This window comes from Vipera berus (assembly GCF_964194415.1).
Source record: "Vipera berus genome assembly, chromosome: 10".
In the NCBI taxonomy this organism is placed as follows: Eukaryota; Metazoa; Chordata; class Lepidosauria; order Squamata; family Viperidae; genus Vipera; species Vipera berus.
Window position 1 is genome coordinate 17,739,464 of NC_138213.1, and position 17,043 is coordinate 17,756,506.

The following is a 17,043-nucleotide window of genomic DNA, read 5'->3' on the forward strand; positions in this document are numbered from 1 at the left end:
TAGGTACGCCAGCAGCAGGCCCAACTGCGCCCCTGGGCCGTATCTCAGTAGGAGAGACTCACACCCGACCATCTGAGGGACGGTGGTCTCTCGCGGGCTGAGGGATTCCCTGATGATAACTGCCACTCCCCCGCCCCTCCCATGAGCCCGGGGCTGGTGCAGTACCTGGAAACCTGGCGGGCAGAGGTCAACCAGAGGAACACCCCCCTCTGGGCCCAGCCAGGTTTCCGTGATGCAGGCCAGGTCCGCATGCTCACTCTCCACTAGGTCACGAATGAGGTGAGCTTTGTTAGCTACGGACCTTGCATTCAGGTAGACCAGCCTTAGTATGGGAGGGTGCGCACCTTTGCTCCCGGGTCCTCCGGGGGAGAACAGAGGGTCGGAGCGTCTCACCGCTTGTACAGAGCGGAGATGACACTCCCGGTGACGATACGGCCCTCTGTCTGTGCACCTTCTGCCATTCCCCACCATCCTAGGGATGGGACGTTTGTCAGTACGCCACTGGGTGTTATCGGCGACTGGTCCTCGTTGTACGCCGTCGCGAACGGCCGTGGGCCTGGCATGCGTTATGGTGGCTGGAAGGCGTGCCTTTCCCGCGCAACCATAGTCTTCTCCCTCCCCCCTCCCTAACCCCACAAAAAACTTAACTAAGAACTTAATCAGGGGCCTCTTGTTGGGCTTATGCTGGAGGCCCCTGACCCTGCCCGGCCATCTCTCAGAGGCCCAGTGGTTGGGCCCGTCATCAAGATTGGATGTGATGCAGGCGGGTCGCACCCAGGAGAGTGGGGAACCCCTGAGGGCGTGCAGTACTGTGCTAGAGTATTGAACGAGCATAGTCACAGGTGGTTCCGGGAAGGCTGTCCCCTGGATGGTGAATTTGCAGGAGGGTCGAGTCGGGTAGGTGCGTTTCTGGATCGTCGCCCTGCCACTGCCACTTGGCCGGGCGAACCCCCAGAAGCAGGCCACTCCTCATCCTCTCACGATGGGTTGTGTCTCTGCTTCCGGAGGTGGTCCAGAACGTACTCTGGGTGAAGCATACCCCATAGAGCTCTCACCTCTATGGGGTTGCAGGTGTAAGGCCCAGCCACTCTGCCACCGTGGCTAGCACCCAGGCCCGTTATGTCCTGTGGGGAGAGAATGGGCAAGGATGATTGAGAGTGGGCAGAAGGCAGGATGGAGGGATCCATTAATTGGCGTCAGCTCTGGTGGTTCAGCCGCCCAAACAGTTCCCTCCCTGATCCTCTGGGCGTTGTTCTCGGCCGCAGCTCCATGGCCCCTATTGGTTGGGGACCGTCCGGAGCGTGGCCTCCCAGAGGTATGGGAGTCCCTGGTGTCATGCCCCTGCTGTTGCCGTCTCTGATCAAGGTGTCTCGAGGAGGTGGCCGCAGATGCCTCGCCGCCGCCGCTACCGCTGCTGTCTGAGGCCCCTGGGCAAAAACGGTCTAAGGCCCAGAGAGGCTGTCACCGCCGTCTTCGCCTTCGTTGCCGCCGCTTCCGTCGTACAGGGCATAGAGGAGTCGTTGGCACCCATTCGGGGTGGCTGGAAACGGCTCAGAGTGCAGGCCGGAGACGCTACGCCGTGTCCATTTTTGCCGGCGTCGAGGGATCCTGGTGAGGGTGGTCGGCCGGGGCCTGGAGAAGCTTTCGCTGCTGCCGTGGCCCACGTCGCCGTCGCCTCCATTGCCCAGCGTCTCCTTTGGTGTGAATCTTTCGGAGGCACCGCCGTCCAGGAGCAGCCCACGGTGGTCGAGACGCCGCACCGCTGTTGCTAGCGTCTCTGTCAGGGCCTCTGTCAAGGCCCCTCGGAGGACGGTCGACCGGGGCCCAGAGCAGCTGCCTCACCGCCCGTGTCTTCGTTGCTGCCGCTACCGTTGTAAAGCTGGTCTGCGGCGTCTCCTTGATCACTCGGAGACGCCGCCGCTATCCGGGAGCAGATTAGGCAGCCGAGGCGAAAACAGCAGCTCCGGCCCCGCTCAGGATTGTTGCAACGGCCGTAGCGGTACAGGGGGCGGGCTGGAGATGCCACGCCGTCAGTGCTACCGCCGCTGTCAAGGCCCCTGGGTGGCGAACGACTAGGCCTGGAGAAGCAGTCCCGGCCGCCGTCGTCTTCGCTGCCGCCTCTTCCACCGCCCAGCTGATCCGCGGCGCCTCCTTTGATCCTCGGAGACGCCGCCGCTGCCCGCTGCTGCTGCTGTTGGTTTCGTTGCCGGCGCCTCCGCCGCACAGCTGATCTGCGGAGACGCCGCCCTTGCCCGGTGATCAGCATCGGAGGAGACCGCGGACCAGGGCTCGCTGGGCTCTCACCGCCGAAGATGCCGCCGCCACCCGGGAGCCGGTCAGGGGCAGAGCAGAGCCTCCGGCCCCTCCTGGATGGCTGCGACGGCTGTCGTGGTCCAGGGCTGTCGTGGTCCAGGGGAGGGCCTCTCGCCGCCGACGCCGCCGAAGATGCCGCCGCCTCCGCCACCCAGCTGGTCCAGCTGGTCCGCGGCGTCTCCGTCGATAGCCCGGAGACGCCGCCGTCCCCGGGAGCCGGTCAGGGGGCCGGGGCAGAGCAGAGCCTCCGGCCCCTCCTGGATGGCTGCGATGGCTGTCGTGGTCCAGGGGCGGGTCTCTCCTCTCCGGCGCCGCCGAAGATGCCTCCGCCTCCGCCACCCAGCTGGTCCAGCTGGTCCGCGGCGTCTCCGCTGATAGCCCGGAGACGCCGCCGTCACCCGGGAGCCGGTCAGGGGGCCGGGGCAGAGCAGAGCCTCCGGCCCCTCCTGGATGGCTGCGATGGCTGTCGTGGTCCAGGGGCGGGTCTCTCACCTCCGGCGCCGCCGAAGATGCCTCCGCCTCCGCCACCCAGCTGGTCCAGCTGGTCCGCGGCATCTCCGCTGATAGCCCGGAGACGCCGCCGTCACCCGGGAGCCGGTCAGGGGGCCGGGGCAGAGCAGAGCCTCCGGCCCCTCCAGGATGGCTGCGATGGCTGTCGTGGTCCAGGGGCGGGGCTCTCACCTCCGGCGCCCCGAAGAAGCCTCCGCCTCCGCCACCCAGCTGGGCCAGCTGGTCCGCGGCGTCTCCGCTGATAGCCCGGAGACGCCGCCGTCACCCGGGAGCCGGTCAGGGGGCCGGGGCAGAGCAGAGCCTCCGGCCCCTCCTGGATGGCTGCGATGGCTGTCGTGGTCCAGGGGCGGGTCTCTCACCTCCGGCGCCGCCGAAGATGCCTCCGCCTCCGCCACCCAGCTGGTCCAGCTGGTCCGCGGCGTCTCCGCTGATAGCCCGGAGACGCCGCCGTCACCCGGGAGCCGGTCAGGGGGCCGGGGCAGAGCAGAGCCTCCGGCCCCTCCAGGATGGCTGCGATGGCTGTCGTGGTCCAGGGGCGGGTCTCTCACCTCCGGCGCCCCCGAAGAAGCCTCCGCCTCCGCCACCCAGCTGGGCCAGCTGGTCCGCGGCGTCTCCGCTGATAGCCCGGAGACGCCGCCGTCACCCGGGAGCCGGTCAGGGGGCCGGGGCAGAGCAGAGCCTCCGGCCCCTCCTGGATGGCTGCGATGGCTGTCGTGGTCCAGGGGCGGGTCTCTCACCTCCGGCGCCGCCGAAGATGCCTCCGCCTCCGCCACCCAGCTGGTCCAGCTGGTCCGCGGCGTCTCCGCTGATAGCCCGGAGACGCCGCCGTCACCCGGGAGCCGGTCAGGGGGCCGGGGCAGAGCAGAGCCTCCGGCCCCTCCTGGATGGCTGCGATGGCTGTCGTGGTCCAGGGGCGGGTCTCTCACCTCCGGCGCCGCCGAAGATGCCTCCGCCTCCGCCACCCAGCTAGTCCAGCTGGTCCGCGGCGTCTCCGCTGATAGCCCGGAGACGCCGCCGTCACCCGGGAGCCGGTCAGGGGGCCGGGGCAGAGCAGAGCCTCCGGCCCCTCTTGGATGGCCAGGGGCGGGCCTGGAGACGCCCCGCCGCCACCGCCACCGCCGTTGCCAGGCTCCCTGGATCAACGACCAGCCTGGGGGCTTGAAAGTCGTCGCCGCAGCCGCTGCCATCCTTGCCGCCGGGGCCTCCGCCGCACAGCTGATCCCCGGAGGCGCCGCCCTTGCCCGGCAGTTTGACAAGCGGTAGAGGCAGGGCGGAGGTGCTGGCCCTGTTTATAACGGTTGCCAACGGCCCAGGCGGCGGGGCGGGGATGTCCCGGCACCCCTGCAGCTGTTTCGGGAGGCAGCGGGCGGCATAATTGCCCAGCTCATCTGCCCGAAATTCTGGCCCCACCCCAGGGGTCCATTGACATCCCTGGGGGGCTCCTGGGGGGACGCCTTACTGTTGGGGGCTACGGAGCTCTCCCCAGCGCGTCCGCCATCTTTGGAGCCGGCAAAAAAAAAAAAAAAAAATTCCTGCAACTGTTCTTCACGTGGTGTAGCCTTCAGTCCCCTAATCATCTTTGTTGCTCTTGTCTGAACTCTTTCCAGAGTCTCAACATGGTTTTTATAATACAGTGAGCAAAATTGGATGCAGTATTCCAAGCGTGGCCTTGCCAAGGCCTCATAAAGTGGTAGTAACACTTCTCATGATCTAGATTCTATCTCTCTGTTAATGCAGCCTAGGATTGCCTTGGCTTTTTGGGCAGCTGTGGCCCAGAACAGCATGCCAAAGCTTAAATCCCTTTATTTACCGATGTGCTTATTGTCTCTGGATCCAAAACAACCAATTGCCTGGGCACCTGATCAGTGACCTGACACTAAGCACAACAGCATTCAGTGACCAACAACCCTGGGTCTTTCGTGCATGGAAAGCTGAGTGCTAACTGTCCTTTGAAAGGGAAGGGGCACCCACAAAAAAGAGAACCCCTGTATAGCAGAATGTTCTTTCTCAATCCCAATACCCCCCTATGAGATGAAACAAACAAAAAAAATGACACTCACCGCACATGCCGTGTTTTCACTGTCTGACAGCCGTTGATGCAGGTCAAACCAAAGAGTCTGTTGGGGAGAAAATTACGAGTAATCTTTTTATGGAAAGAAAACACAGCAGGGAGGGAAGACAGAAAGAAGGAAAAAAAGCAGCTGGCTGGTAACTTCTCCCATGAAAACCTGAGATGCTAATCAGCGATGAAAGGCTTTGGATCTAGTCTATAAGATTGGCATTAGACCAGCAAGAAGTTCTTTCTAATCTCCCAATTACTAAAACTCATCAGTCGCCTTGGCTGAACTTCCGATGGAGAAGAACGCTTTTCCCTTTTCCCTTGGGAAAATGCAACCATCCGCAACAGGGGGCTATGAACTTACAGACGATACCATTTTAGGTGGAGATATTTGCTTGGGGGAAAAAAAATTAGACATAGACCTGCTGGGATGGAAATCTGCTCTGCACAACAGGAGGAAAAAAGGATCAGGGTTGTGTTGAAGCTCACAGCCCTCATGCAGATGTAGAAAGAGCAATGGAGATGACAAATCTGTCTTAATAGAAGAGAATATTTGTAGCTCAGGGTTGAACTGTGGGGTCCTTGGTGTTCTCTGAGCTTGGTAGTTTTCTTGCAGACGTTTCATTACCACACTAGGTAACGTCATCAGTGCTAGAAGGGAGTGGGTTTTGTGGAGAGGAGGAGGAGGAGGAGGAGGAGGAGGAGGAGGAGGAGGAGGAGGAAGAAGAAGAAGAAGAAGAAGAAGAAGAAGAAGAAGAAGAAGAAGAAGAAGAAGAAGAAGAAGAAGAGGAGGAGGAGGAGGAGGAGGAGGAGGAGGAGGAGGAGGAGGAAGAGGAAGAGGAAGAGGAAGAGGAAGAAGAAGAAGAAGAAGAAGAAGAAGAAGAAGAGGAGGAGGAGGAGGAGGAGGAGGAAGAGGAAGAGAAAGAGGAAGAAGAAGAAGAAGAAGAAGAAGAGGAGGAGGAGGAGGAGGAGGAGGAGGAAGAAGAAGAGGAAGAAGACTGGGAGGTCCTTGGTGTTCTCTGACCTTGGTAGTTTTCTTGCAGACATTTCATTACCACACTAGGTAACGTCATCAGTGCTGATGTTATTGCACTGGTGACGTTACCCGGCTGGGTAATTAAATGTCTGCAAGAAAACAACCAAGCCCAAAGAGCATCAGGCACCCCACAAAAGTCTGTCTCAAACAACTCTTCAGGCATGTTTCCTTGTATATATTTATTTGACTTCACACAGCTGTGAAAAAGAAAGCACTGCCTGTTTCTCTTTAAAGTAGCTATGTCTTTTCCAGGATTATGTGGTTCCCTTGGCAAATTCTGAAGCACCTTTTTCGAATCAAGTCTGACACTCTGCATTCCATAGTGTTTAATAAAATAATTAACAGAACATACAGTATGTTGCAGTTTCTGCTTGTGGTGCGTTTGGTGCTCTTCAAACTTGGTTGTTTTCCTGCAGACATTTCATTACCCAACTAGGTAACATCAGTGCTAGAAGGGAGAGGGGTTTTGTTCATACAGGAGGAATCAGGGAAACACTAAGAACACCCCCACCGACACTGACAGAGCAAACCACTTGTACATAGAGAGCAAACCCCACTCCTTTCTCGCACTGATGACGTTCCCTAGTTGGGTCATGAAATGTCTGGAGGAAAACAGCCAAGCTCAGAAGGCACCAAGGACCCATCGAATGCTGAGTTACAAATATCGTACTCTCTTTTAGTCTCTGCTTGATTAGTCTCTGTAATATGTATATAAAAGCACAAGAGCGTGCCTACAGTTTTTACGTGAGATTTGCCACCCAGAAACCTATCCGTTCGGGCTACTATCTTCTCACCATGCCTCCAATGATATGGACCTCAGAAAGGCAACTTTGAAAATGGACAATTAATTAGAAAATGCTACAAAGAGTCTTTTTTTTCTTTTCAAGACTTTAATACTGATACGTGTCTTAGTTATCTGTGATTAATATGTGTCAGAGGTATGCAGCTTTTGATCCTTTATGGAAAGCTTATCACCCCTGTGTATGGTTGATTGCTTATATGCCATTGGGCAGGGGTTGGACTAGAAGACATTCAAAGTCCCTTCGAACCCTACAAAAATAAATTTTCTCCATGATAATTTGTACCCGACCTGGTCTTTTTAAGTCTTCCAAAGTGCACTCATTGACACGATTGCCCTGTTCTTCTCTCTCCTTCCACCTTTTCCAGCGTAATAGACTCTTGCACTGACAGACTGATTGTGTATGTGCTTTCAAGTCACCATCAATTCTTAGCAACCACAGGGGTAGGTTTTTCTCCACGATCCTCGGTTACCAAGCTGGTCAGAAGAATAGAACGTAACAGAGTTTGGAAGGGATCTTGGAGGTCTTCTAGTCCAACCCTCTGATTAAGCAAGAGCCTTGATACCAGTTTAGACAAATGGTTGTCCAATCTCTTCTTAAAAACCTCCAGTGATGGAGCACCCACAACTTCTGGAGGGAAGTTGTTCCCCTCTTAGGAAATTCCTCCTTAATTCTAGGTTGCTTCGCTCCTTCATTATTTTCCATCCATCGCTTCTTGTCCTGCCTTCTGGGGCTCTGGAGAATAGGTTTCTTTAGGTCTTCCAATGGTGCACTCATCACACCACTACAACTGAGGCCCTCAACCTTGTCACAATTGTGCTCTTTTTTGTCTACATCACTTGTTACAAATGGGGAGGGGCCGCTCTCTTGAATTGTTTTGACTCTTCCCACAGATACCTTTCCTTATCAAAATGCTTCAAGTGGCCACGCTTTACGGATCCTCAAAACTATAAAATTCCTCCTCTTCATCTAATTCCCCTCTTCAACTTCTGCCAGGAATGGATTTTGTCTTCCAACCGGGGGCAAAGGTTTGCAGAATCAGGATTTGCAGTTATTCCAAAAATAATTCTTAGAAATGTAAAGTCGAAAGGCCACAAATATTGGCTAATTTTTGTACTTTTTTTAATAAAAAAACACCCCTCTGTTACCTTGACAACTACTTTCCAGAAATAAAGTAAGAATAATCATTGTTTTATGGAGGTTATCCTCTCCCTCAAGTCGTTATGACAACATAAAAGGAAGTAATGTTAAGATTTCGGCAAATGATTTTTCCCAAAGAGGCTACTCAGATTCAAGGGTTTTCATCGTGCATATGCTCAACCCACGAAGAGAGAGAGAAGATTTAAAAAAAGTAGGAGATGAGGGCTGAGCCCGAGGGAGGGGTGAAACGTGTCATCAGTCTAGAGTCTCTTCATGCCTACAAGCGATCTAAATCCAGTCCACCTTGAATTCCTTTCTTAACTCCTACTAATTTCCTTTGATGGTTAGCAGTTCAGATTCTTGTAGAGCAGGGGTCCTCAATCCCCCAGTCCATGGACTGGCACCAGTGCTTGGCCTGCCAGGAACCAAGTCGCGCAAGCAAGTGAAGCCCCATCCATGCATGCCTGGGATACAGGCAGTGCACGAGACCACCAGCACCCAATTCCACAGGAAAAAATTCTCTCCCTGAAACTGATCCGTGGCTCCCAAAAAGTGGGGGGGCCACTGTTGTAGACAGCTTAAGCTTGCAATAAATCTTTATATTCATTTCAACTGCCTGAATATCCTCATTTCCCTGGTGTTTTAACATGTATGTATATATGTATGTATGTATGTATGTATATATTGTTGGTAGATAACTTTCTGGAATGTTTGAACTCCTTTGACTTTTATCTCCCACCAATTTGCTTTGACTGTTAGTAGTTCTCCAAACTACTTCAAAGCGCCTGAAGGCAGGACAAGAAGCAACAGATGGAAACTAATCAAGGAGAGAAGCAACCTGGAACTAAGGAGAAATTTCCTGACAGTTAGAACAACTAACCAGTGGAACAACCTGCCTCCAGAAGCGGTGAATGCTCCAACACTGGAAGTTTTTAAGAAGACGCTGGACAGCCATTTGTCTGAAATGGTGTAGGGTTTCCTGCTTGAGCAGGGGGTTGGACTAGATGACCTTCAAGGTTCCTTCCAACATTATTATTATTATTATTATTATTATTATTATTATTATTATTATTATTATTATTATTATTATTGTTGTTGTTGTTGTTGTTGTTGTTGTTGTTGTTGTTGTTATTTCAGATTCTTTTAGAGAGCTTCAGCTTGCAATAAACCTTTATATCCATTTTAAACTGCCTGGACTTCCTGTTTTTCCTGCGTTGGAGAGAAAATGGCTCTTCCCCTCTGTCTTTTATTCCCACTTCCTTCTAAGACAACCCAAGTGACAATTATGAAGAGAGAATAGTAAGGCTGGAAGGGACCTTGGAGGTCTTCTAGTTCAATCTCTTGCTCAAGCAGGAGACCATTTACCACTCCGGACAAATGGCTGCCCAATTTCTTCTTGAAAACCTCCAGTGATGGAGCACCCACAACTTCTTGAGGCAAGGAGTTCCGCCGGTTAATTGTTTTCACTGTTAGAAAATTCCTCCTTAGTTCTAGGTTGTATTTTTTTTTGATGATGATGATGATGATGATTTTCCACCCGTTGTTTCTTATCTTGCCTTCAGGTGCTTTGGAGAATAGGTTGAAACCCCCCCGCACAGACTCTTCTTTGTGACATCCCCTCAAATATTGGAAGACTGCTAACCTATAACTCTACAATTATGAGTTGGGTGAAGTTCTGTAAGGGACAGAAGGAATGATTTTGAGAAAAAGGAAGAGGTCAATCCAGACAATAGTCAGAGGAAAGAAATCTCCAAAAGTTTAACTTGAGAAGACCCTCCCCAATTCTCACAAAGATAAAGGAGATTCAGACTTGCAAAATGCTGTTTCTACAACCTTGTCTAAAAGTAGTCTACCCTAAAAGGACTACCCTACACGTAGTCCTTGAATTAGGGCCTCGAGTTACAAGCCTGTCCATTTATGGTCATAGGACAGGGGTCTTCAAACTTGGCCCTTTTATGACTGGTGGACTTCAACTCCCAGAATTCCTCAGCCAGGCACACGTGGAGTTGAAGGAATTCTGGGAGTTGAAGTCCACCAGTCATAAAAGGGCCAAGTTTGAAGACCGCTGTCGTAAGATATAATGTTGGTAAAAAGGGGCTGGTCACATCTTCAACCTGATTGTACAACTTTTTTTTGGTGGCAGTTGTTAAGTGGACGTAGTGGTCATAAAGCAAACCCTGCAATCATTAAGTGAACAAATCGTTTGCTTTAAGTGCACTTTTGCCCAAAACTGGAAGTGTTGATTTTTGGCCAACCATTGTAAAATGCAGTCATGTAAGTGCGGGATGCTTCAGACAGTTGTAAAGACAGCCATGTTGCCGAACATCTGAAGTGTGTGTGTGTGTGTGTGTGTGCGTGTGTGTGTGTGTGTGTGTGGAGAGAGAGAGAGAGAGAGAGAGAGAGAGAGAGAGAGAGAGAGAGAGAGATTGTTGTAATTTTGGATCGTAAGTCCCCCTTCTCAGGTCGATCATAAATTCAAATGGTTACTAAGCAACCAGTCATAAATTGAGGACTATTTATATAGCGTCTCCTGAGATGCACACGAGGGACATTATTTATTTGACTATTTCTATCCCACCTTGATCGTTTTTACAAATAACTCAAGGTGGTGAATCTATCCAACACATCTTCCTCTTCCTACTTTTCCCACAGCAACAACAACCCTGCAAGGGGGGCTGGGCTGATAGAAATGACTGGCCCAAGGTGACCCAGCTGGCTTTCATGGCCAAAGCAGGATTTGAACTCATGGTCTCTTGATTTCTAGCCTGGCGGAGTGGGGGTGGGAAAGAATGAAAAAGACGCATCACAAGGCTTTTGTCCATGTCTTGTGAGGTTGCACACGTGCACAAAAGGGACGGAGTTTGCGTCGTAACACCGCTTAGGCCATTTTGATGGAAGTGCTGGATTCTGTGACTGCAGCTGCCTGTGGATTTAGAACAGTAATTAAATCTCGCCTTGGACACGTCAGAATCCCTAAGGAGCTGTACCTTCACAGCACTGTTTTTCAATATGATGTCAGCTCCCAGAATTCCCCAGCCAGCAGGAATCTGCTTTATTTCAACATTAACACAACAAAGGCATATGACCCAGGTGTATTCCTCAGCACAGTGCTAAAAGCAGGGGGGAATTGCTTCTTGCAATAATTCTCAAAACTAGCCTGGAGCCATGAAAGTTCTCCTTATAATTATAGCTGCAAAAAATTCCACTGGGTGAAGACATTTTCTTTGCACAGGTAACAGATCAAAATTTAATAAAACCACTTTGGGCAACATTTAAAGGCAAAAGATGTCCTCATTGGGGAGAAAGACCGTTTTGCGGAAATGCCAAGATGAAGGGGCTCTTGGCAAGATGCCCCCAAGGCACAGAGAAATGGAATAACAGAGTTGGAAGGGACCTTGGAGGTTGTCTAGTCCAACCCCCCTGCTCTAGCAGGAGATCCTATTGCCATTTCAGAAGAACGACTCTCCCAATCTCTTCTTAAAAACCTCCATTGATGGAACACCCATGATTTCTGGAGGAAACTTATTCTACTGATTGTTCCCATGGCCAGGAAGTTTCTCCTTAGTTCTAGGTTGCTTCTCTCCTTGATGAGTTTCCATCTGTTGCTTCTTGTTCTGCCTTCAGGTGCTTTGGAGAATAGCTTGAAACCCCACCACCACCACCCCTCTTCTTTGTGGCAGCCACTGAGATATTGGAACTCTCTAGCTACAGCAGGAATGTCCAACCTTGGCAACTTTAAGACTTTTGGACTTCAACTCCCAGAATTCCCTAGCCAGTAGATTTCCTGTGCAATCGTTATGAATACATGCCAGGGGCCAAGTGCCCAAATTTAGATCATGTGGCCATGGGGGATGCTGTAATGCAGGGGTCTTCAAACTTGGCAACTTGAAGACTTGTGGACTTCAACTCCCAGAATTCCTCAGGGCTGGCTGAGGAATTCTGGGAGTTGAAGTCCATAAGTCTTCAAGTTGCCAAGTTTGAAGACCCCTGCTGTAAAAGTGAAGATGGTAGAGGGCAGGAAAGCCTGGAGGAACGTTGTCCATGGACATGACTTCGCAACTAACAACAACAAGCTGTAACAGTTGTGAGAGCCAGCCATAAGTCACTTTTTTTCAGCACCATTGTAACTTCCAATAGTCACTAAAAGAATGGTTGTAAGTCAAGAAGAACTGCTACGTGTGAATGCCTCTCTAGGACATGGAAACTTCCTAATTTCTAAAAGAGGCACACGGCTTCTGAAAAAGCCCAATTTAAATCTGATACGTTTTTCAACCACTGCTGCTCCCTAAGTACCATTCTGAAACAGAATTCTTCAGCCACATTTATTTTTGAACAGTCTCGTTGTCTGGATCCAGTATAACCTGTGTTTTTTTTTAGCTTGGGAAGATGGCAGTTAGGGAGAGATGTGCTAAGAGATGAAAATAACGAACATCCGTGGCGTTAATAATGTAGTGAATTTTTTACTCTGTCTCTTCCTTCATTCGAACTTAGCTCATTCGTCTGAAGTAAATGCTGGAAGATTCAAGGACAGTGACAGGGTGAGGTTCTCCTCCCCCCCCATTATTCTTTCAAGCCTTAGCTAAACAGCGGAATGCACTTTCATTAAACAGAGTGGGCTGGAATTATTTTCTCCTACATTAATTCAAAACTTTTCAGAAGGGAAATGAATGGAAGATTCACAATAAGTTGTGGCTGAGAGCTCAGCTAAATCGTTTGGAAGGAGAGCAACAAATAATGCATGGGTTGGCCAAGCCCCCAGGCGGCACATAAATAGTAAAGTTGGAAGGGACGTTGGAGGCCATCTAGTCCAACCCCCTGCTCGGGCAGGAAACCCTATACCATTTTGGACAAATGGCTGTCCAGTCTCTTCTTAAAAACTTCCAGTGTTGGAGCATTCACAGCTTCTGGAGGCAGGTTGTTCCACTTTTTGATCTTTTTTTTCTTCCCTTTTTGATCTCAGGTACCATCCTTCCATTTCACCCCAAGGCCTAGAGAATGTCCACTCCAAGGAGGCCATGTTACGGTATTTGAATGCTGAACTGTGGAATTCTTGATGCTCTCTGAGCCTGGTGCTTTGCTTGCAGACATTTCATCACCAAACTAGGGAACATCATCAGCTGTGGTGCCCACAGATACTGCAGGGAGAACAGGCCTGTCAAGGCTTCTTGGTCTTGAAGAATCAACGTTGGGTTGATTCTTCTCAGATGGAGAACAACATGCCTTGCTGGCTGCGGAATTCTTGGAGTCGAAGCCTGGCCATCTTAAAAGTTGCCAAGGTTGACAACTATTGCTCTAACACAGGGGTAGGGAAACCTTGGCTCTTTTATGACTCGTGGACTTCAACTCTCAGAATTCCTGAGCCAGCAATTCTGGGAGTTGAAGTCCACGAGTCATAAAGGAGCCAAGGTTGCCTACCCCTGCTCTAGCATATACATAAACTTTTTTTTACAGTGAGCATTATCTCCTCATCAAACAAAACCTTTCAAAGTCACCTCCCTAAGTTATCCATTGTCAAGAAAATGCTTTTTTTTTTAAAAAAAGGAATGCTCACCTTGTTTTCCAGCCTTCCAATCAACTCTGCTAACCTGTTGATTTGCGCTTCCAAGCATTCCTCCTTGGTGTCTGAAGATGCTACAGAAAAAGAAATGCAATTGAAGAAGAAGAAATTCAACTTGCTTGCATGGCTGAGCTAGGCTAAACACACAGTGGAAAGGATCGAGAGGAGGGTAGAGCAGAAAAGGACGGTTTCGTGGTCATCAGAACATAAAAAGATAGAACATCAGAGAAAGGGACCTTAAGAGATCTTCTAGTCCAGCCCCCTGCTCAAGCAGGAGACCCTATACCATTTTTGGACGTTATTAATTTATACCTCTTTTTTTGGACTCGTCTGAGAACTGAGTACTTAAGTTTTCATCAGACTGGCCCACCCTCTAGAAAGAAAAAAAATTCTGTCATATAACATCCTCCGTAAACCGTCTTCTGTTTAAGAACTGTAACAGAGAGCAGTGCAACCTGTTCCCATAACAAAAGCTTCAGTGTGGAAAATATTTGAACGTTGGACCCAGTCACTTGCATCTCCAAATCTCCTGAATCATCCTCAAAGTGGTCCTTCACTTTACAAGGAGACGGTACCATTTCCTTTGACCCTAAATGCTCCCAGTCACTTGACATGGAGTATATTCTCTCTAACTAATGTATGCAACTCTTCCTTATGGTAGATGGTGGAGAGATGACCTCATTTGCAGATGGTATGGCTTCTTCCTTAAGGTAAAGGTAAAGGTTCCCCCGCACATGCGTGCTAGTCGTTTCCAACTCTAGGGGCTGGTGCTCATCTCCGTTTCAAAGCCAAAGAGCCAGCGCTTGTCCGAGGACGTCTCCGTGGTCATGTGGCCGGCATGACTAGACGCCAAAGGCGCACGGAACGCTGTTACCTTCCCACCGGAGCGGTCCCTATTTTTCTACTTGCATTTTTACGTGCTTTCGAACTGCTAGGTTGGCAGAATCTGGGACGAGCAACAGGCGCTCACTCTGTTATGCGGCACTCAGGATTCGACCCGCCGAACTGCCGACCTTCATGGCTTCTTCCTTATCTCTGCGTAAACGCTCTGCCAAACTCAAAAAAAACCCCAAAAACAACCTGCAGCCTTTCCCCCTACCCTTTTGAATGGTCCAGCTAAAAGTTTCGTCCTTGTTTGTTTTTCTTCCAGATACAATCGGCTCTTTCAATCGTACCTTAGAGAAAGGGTATCCAACCTTGGCAACTTTAAAGCTTGTGGACTTCAAGTCCCAGAATTCTCCAGCCAGCCATGGGTTCCCTCATGCCGGCAGGGGGAATTCTGGAAGTCAAAGTATATGGAAGAAGCCACCTTGGGGACGACTGAGGAGACTTGGACATGCGGGCGAATGGGTCCAATGCTCAAATATTTTCAACAATGAAGCTTTTTGATGGGAACAGATGGCACTGTGGGGGCTGGACTAGAAGACCTCCAATGCCCCTTCCAACTCTGTTCTGGAATATTCTATTCACCCCTGCCTTAGAGGATTTGGGGGCACTTTGTTATCTTTGTTGTTCTCCTTTAGTTTGGGTTTCCATTTGGTGGCTTTCAGAACTGGAGCCAGAACCAGACTCCAGGCCCAGCTGAAACAGAACAAAGGATGACCAACTCACTCTGTTGACGCAACAGGGAACCCTAACAGCCTTTTCAGCCATCGCATCAAAATACTTTTAGTTTTAGTTAGACCCCACGTCTAACCAATTCCAGGCAGCAGGGACCATATCAGGATGATGGGGCCTGGCAATCTGACCTCCTTTGTAAGGCCACACATTCCCCCCCCCCACACACACACCTAAGCAGCTTAATTTCCTTTTGAAAAGCAAGGAGTAAAAAAAAATGCACATTCACACAAGCAAACAATTGTCTGACCTACAGTGATCAATTCACCCTTTCTACTGGTATTATTTCGGCTAGAAGGGGCTTGTTCTCTTTATAAAATTCAAACTGGCCTGATTGCAAATGGTTTTTGTGACCCCTTTTCACTCATCAGAGAAAATAATAATAATATAATAATAATAATAATAATAATAATAATAATAATAATGATGATGATGATGATGATGATGATGATGATGATGTTGGAAGGAACAGTTGATTGATAACACTGTACCAGGAGATGCCAGAGTCAAAGAAAAAGAAGTGGGAAAAATTACGAAATACCACGACCTGGCCATCGAAACTGCGTGATTATGGATGAAACGTGTAACAGTAACACCCATTGTCATTGGGGCAAAAACTTTGCAAAATACATCAAGAAATTGCAGCTTCCTGCAATAACTCCAGCAAAGCTACAAAAAACTGCGCTACTTGGAACATCTTACATTTTAAGGAGACACCTGGTTGATACCTAGGATGCTGGCAGCAACCCGTGTCAACCATTAGTGCCAGTCAGTTTGAGTGTTCAGTTGCCTGAGGTTCATGTTTAATGAATAAAAGTTTAATAATAATAATAATAATAATAATAATGATGATAATAATAATAATAATAATAATAATAATAATAATAATAATAATAATAATAATAATAATAATAATAATAATAATAATAATAATAATAATAATAATAATAATAATAAAGTTGGAAGGAACCTTGAAGGTCATCTAGCCCAACCCCCTGCTCAGGCAGGAGACCCTAATACCATTTCGGACAAATGGCTGTCCAGTCTTTTCTTAAAAACTTCCAGTGTTGGAGCATTCACCGCTTCTGGAGGCAGGTTGTTCCATTGGTTAATTGTTCTAACTGTCAGGAAGTTTCTCCTTAGTTCTAGGTTGCTTCAAACTTCAAATACAGGTTCCCCTTGATCAAAGCTTTCTTTGATCTCCAACCTAGCCAGGTTCAACCCAGAAGACTTACCAGTCTGGAAACTTTTCCTGCGTTCTTTAGTCAGGATTCTGTTATTCGGAGAATAACTAGAGACGGGATTGTCATACCAGCTGTCCATGGCATTGTGGCCAGATTTACTGTGGATGTGTCTATATGGGAGAAGGATAGACAGATAACCAGATGGAAAAGGGGAGCGAACCTTTTATCTTTATTTCAGCTCGACAGTTTAAAAACCCTTCGCTCATTGCTAGCTCGGAAGCTCCTTAGAACTATAACAAAGTATTCCCTTTAAAAAGTTCAAAGACATGAAAAAAAGAATGAAAGAATAAAGTACAAATGGATTTAGAAATGTCATACAGCATATAGCTTTCTAATAGAGCTCAATTGGCTGTACATAATTGAGTTTATTATAACACCGTCAGACCAAGAATCAGAATGAAGCTTTCAGCTAAAAGTTGCCCCTTCTCCAACTTTGAGGTTCATGAGATGTATCAAACTAGAGCTAAATTCAACAGACAGGAACAAATTCTTACATCGCATAACAAATTGGCTCATCCGTTTATTTTAATTGTGTTCTTAGAAGCAGAAATTGCCATATAAAGTATTTTCTTCTACTTTTCCCCACTGCACTCTGGGGAGTTGAACAGAGGTGGGTTGGAGCACCCAAAGAGATCCCACTGATAACATTTTGAAAAAAATCCTCAAAAAACTCAGGCAAGGCTAGGCTCTCGCAGTTTTACTAAATTGATTAACAAAGCTGGCTACAGAAACCTGGCAATTGGACATTATATACTACTAAAATGGGG

At 49.3% G+C, this 17,043-nt stretch overlaps 1 protein-coding gene across 1 annotated transcript in view; it reads right to left on the reverse strand.

The window, feature by feature from the left end:
• The window catches only part of NECAB2 (N-terminal EF-hand calcium binding protein 2), a gene marked incomplete at both ends in the record, with an annotated part of 159,772 nt that overhangs the window by 18,043 nt on the left and 124,686 nt on the right, over positions 1–17,043 (reverse strand). Inside the window, 3 exons of the mRNA XM_081336063.1 lie at positions 4,884–4,940; positions 13,410–13,489; positions 16,268–16,386. Of these exons, the coding sequence (XP_081192189.1) occupies positions 4,884–4,940; positions 13,410–13,489; positions 16,268–16,386 (256 nt within the window). The remainder of the gene's footprint in view (positions 1–4,883; positions 4,941–13,409; positions 13,490–16,267; positions 16,387–17,043) is intronic.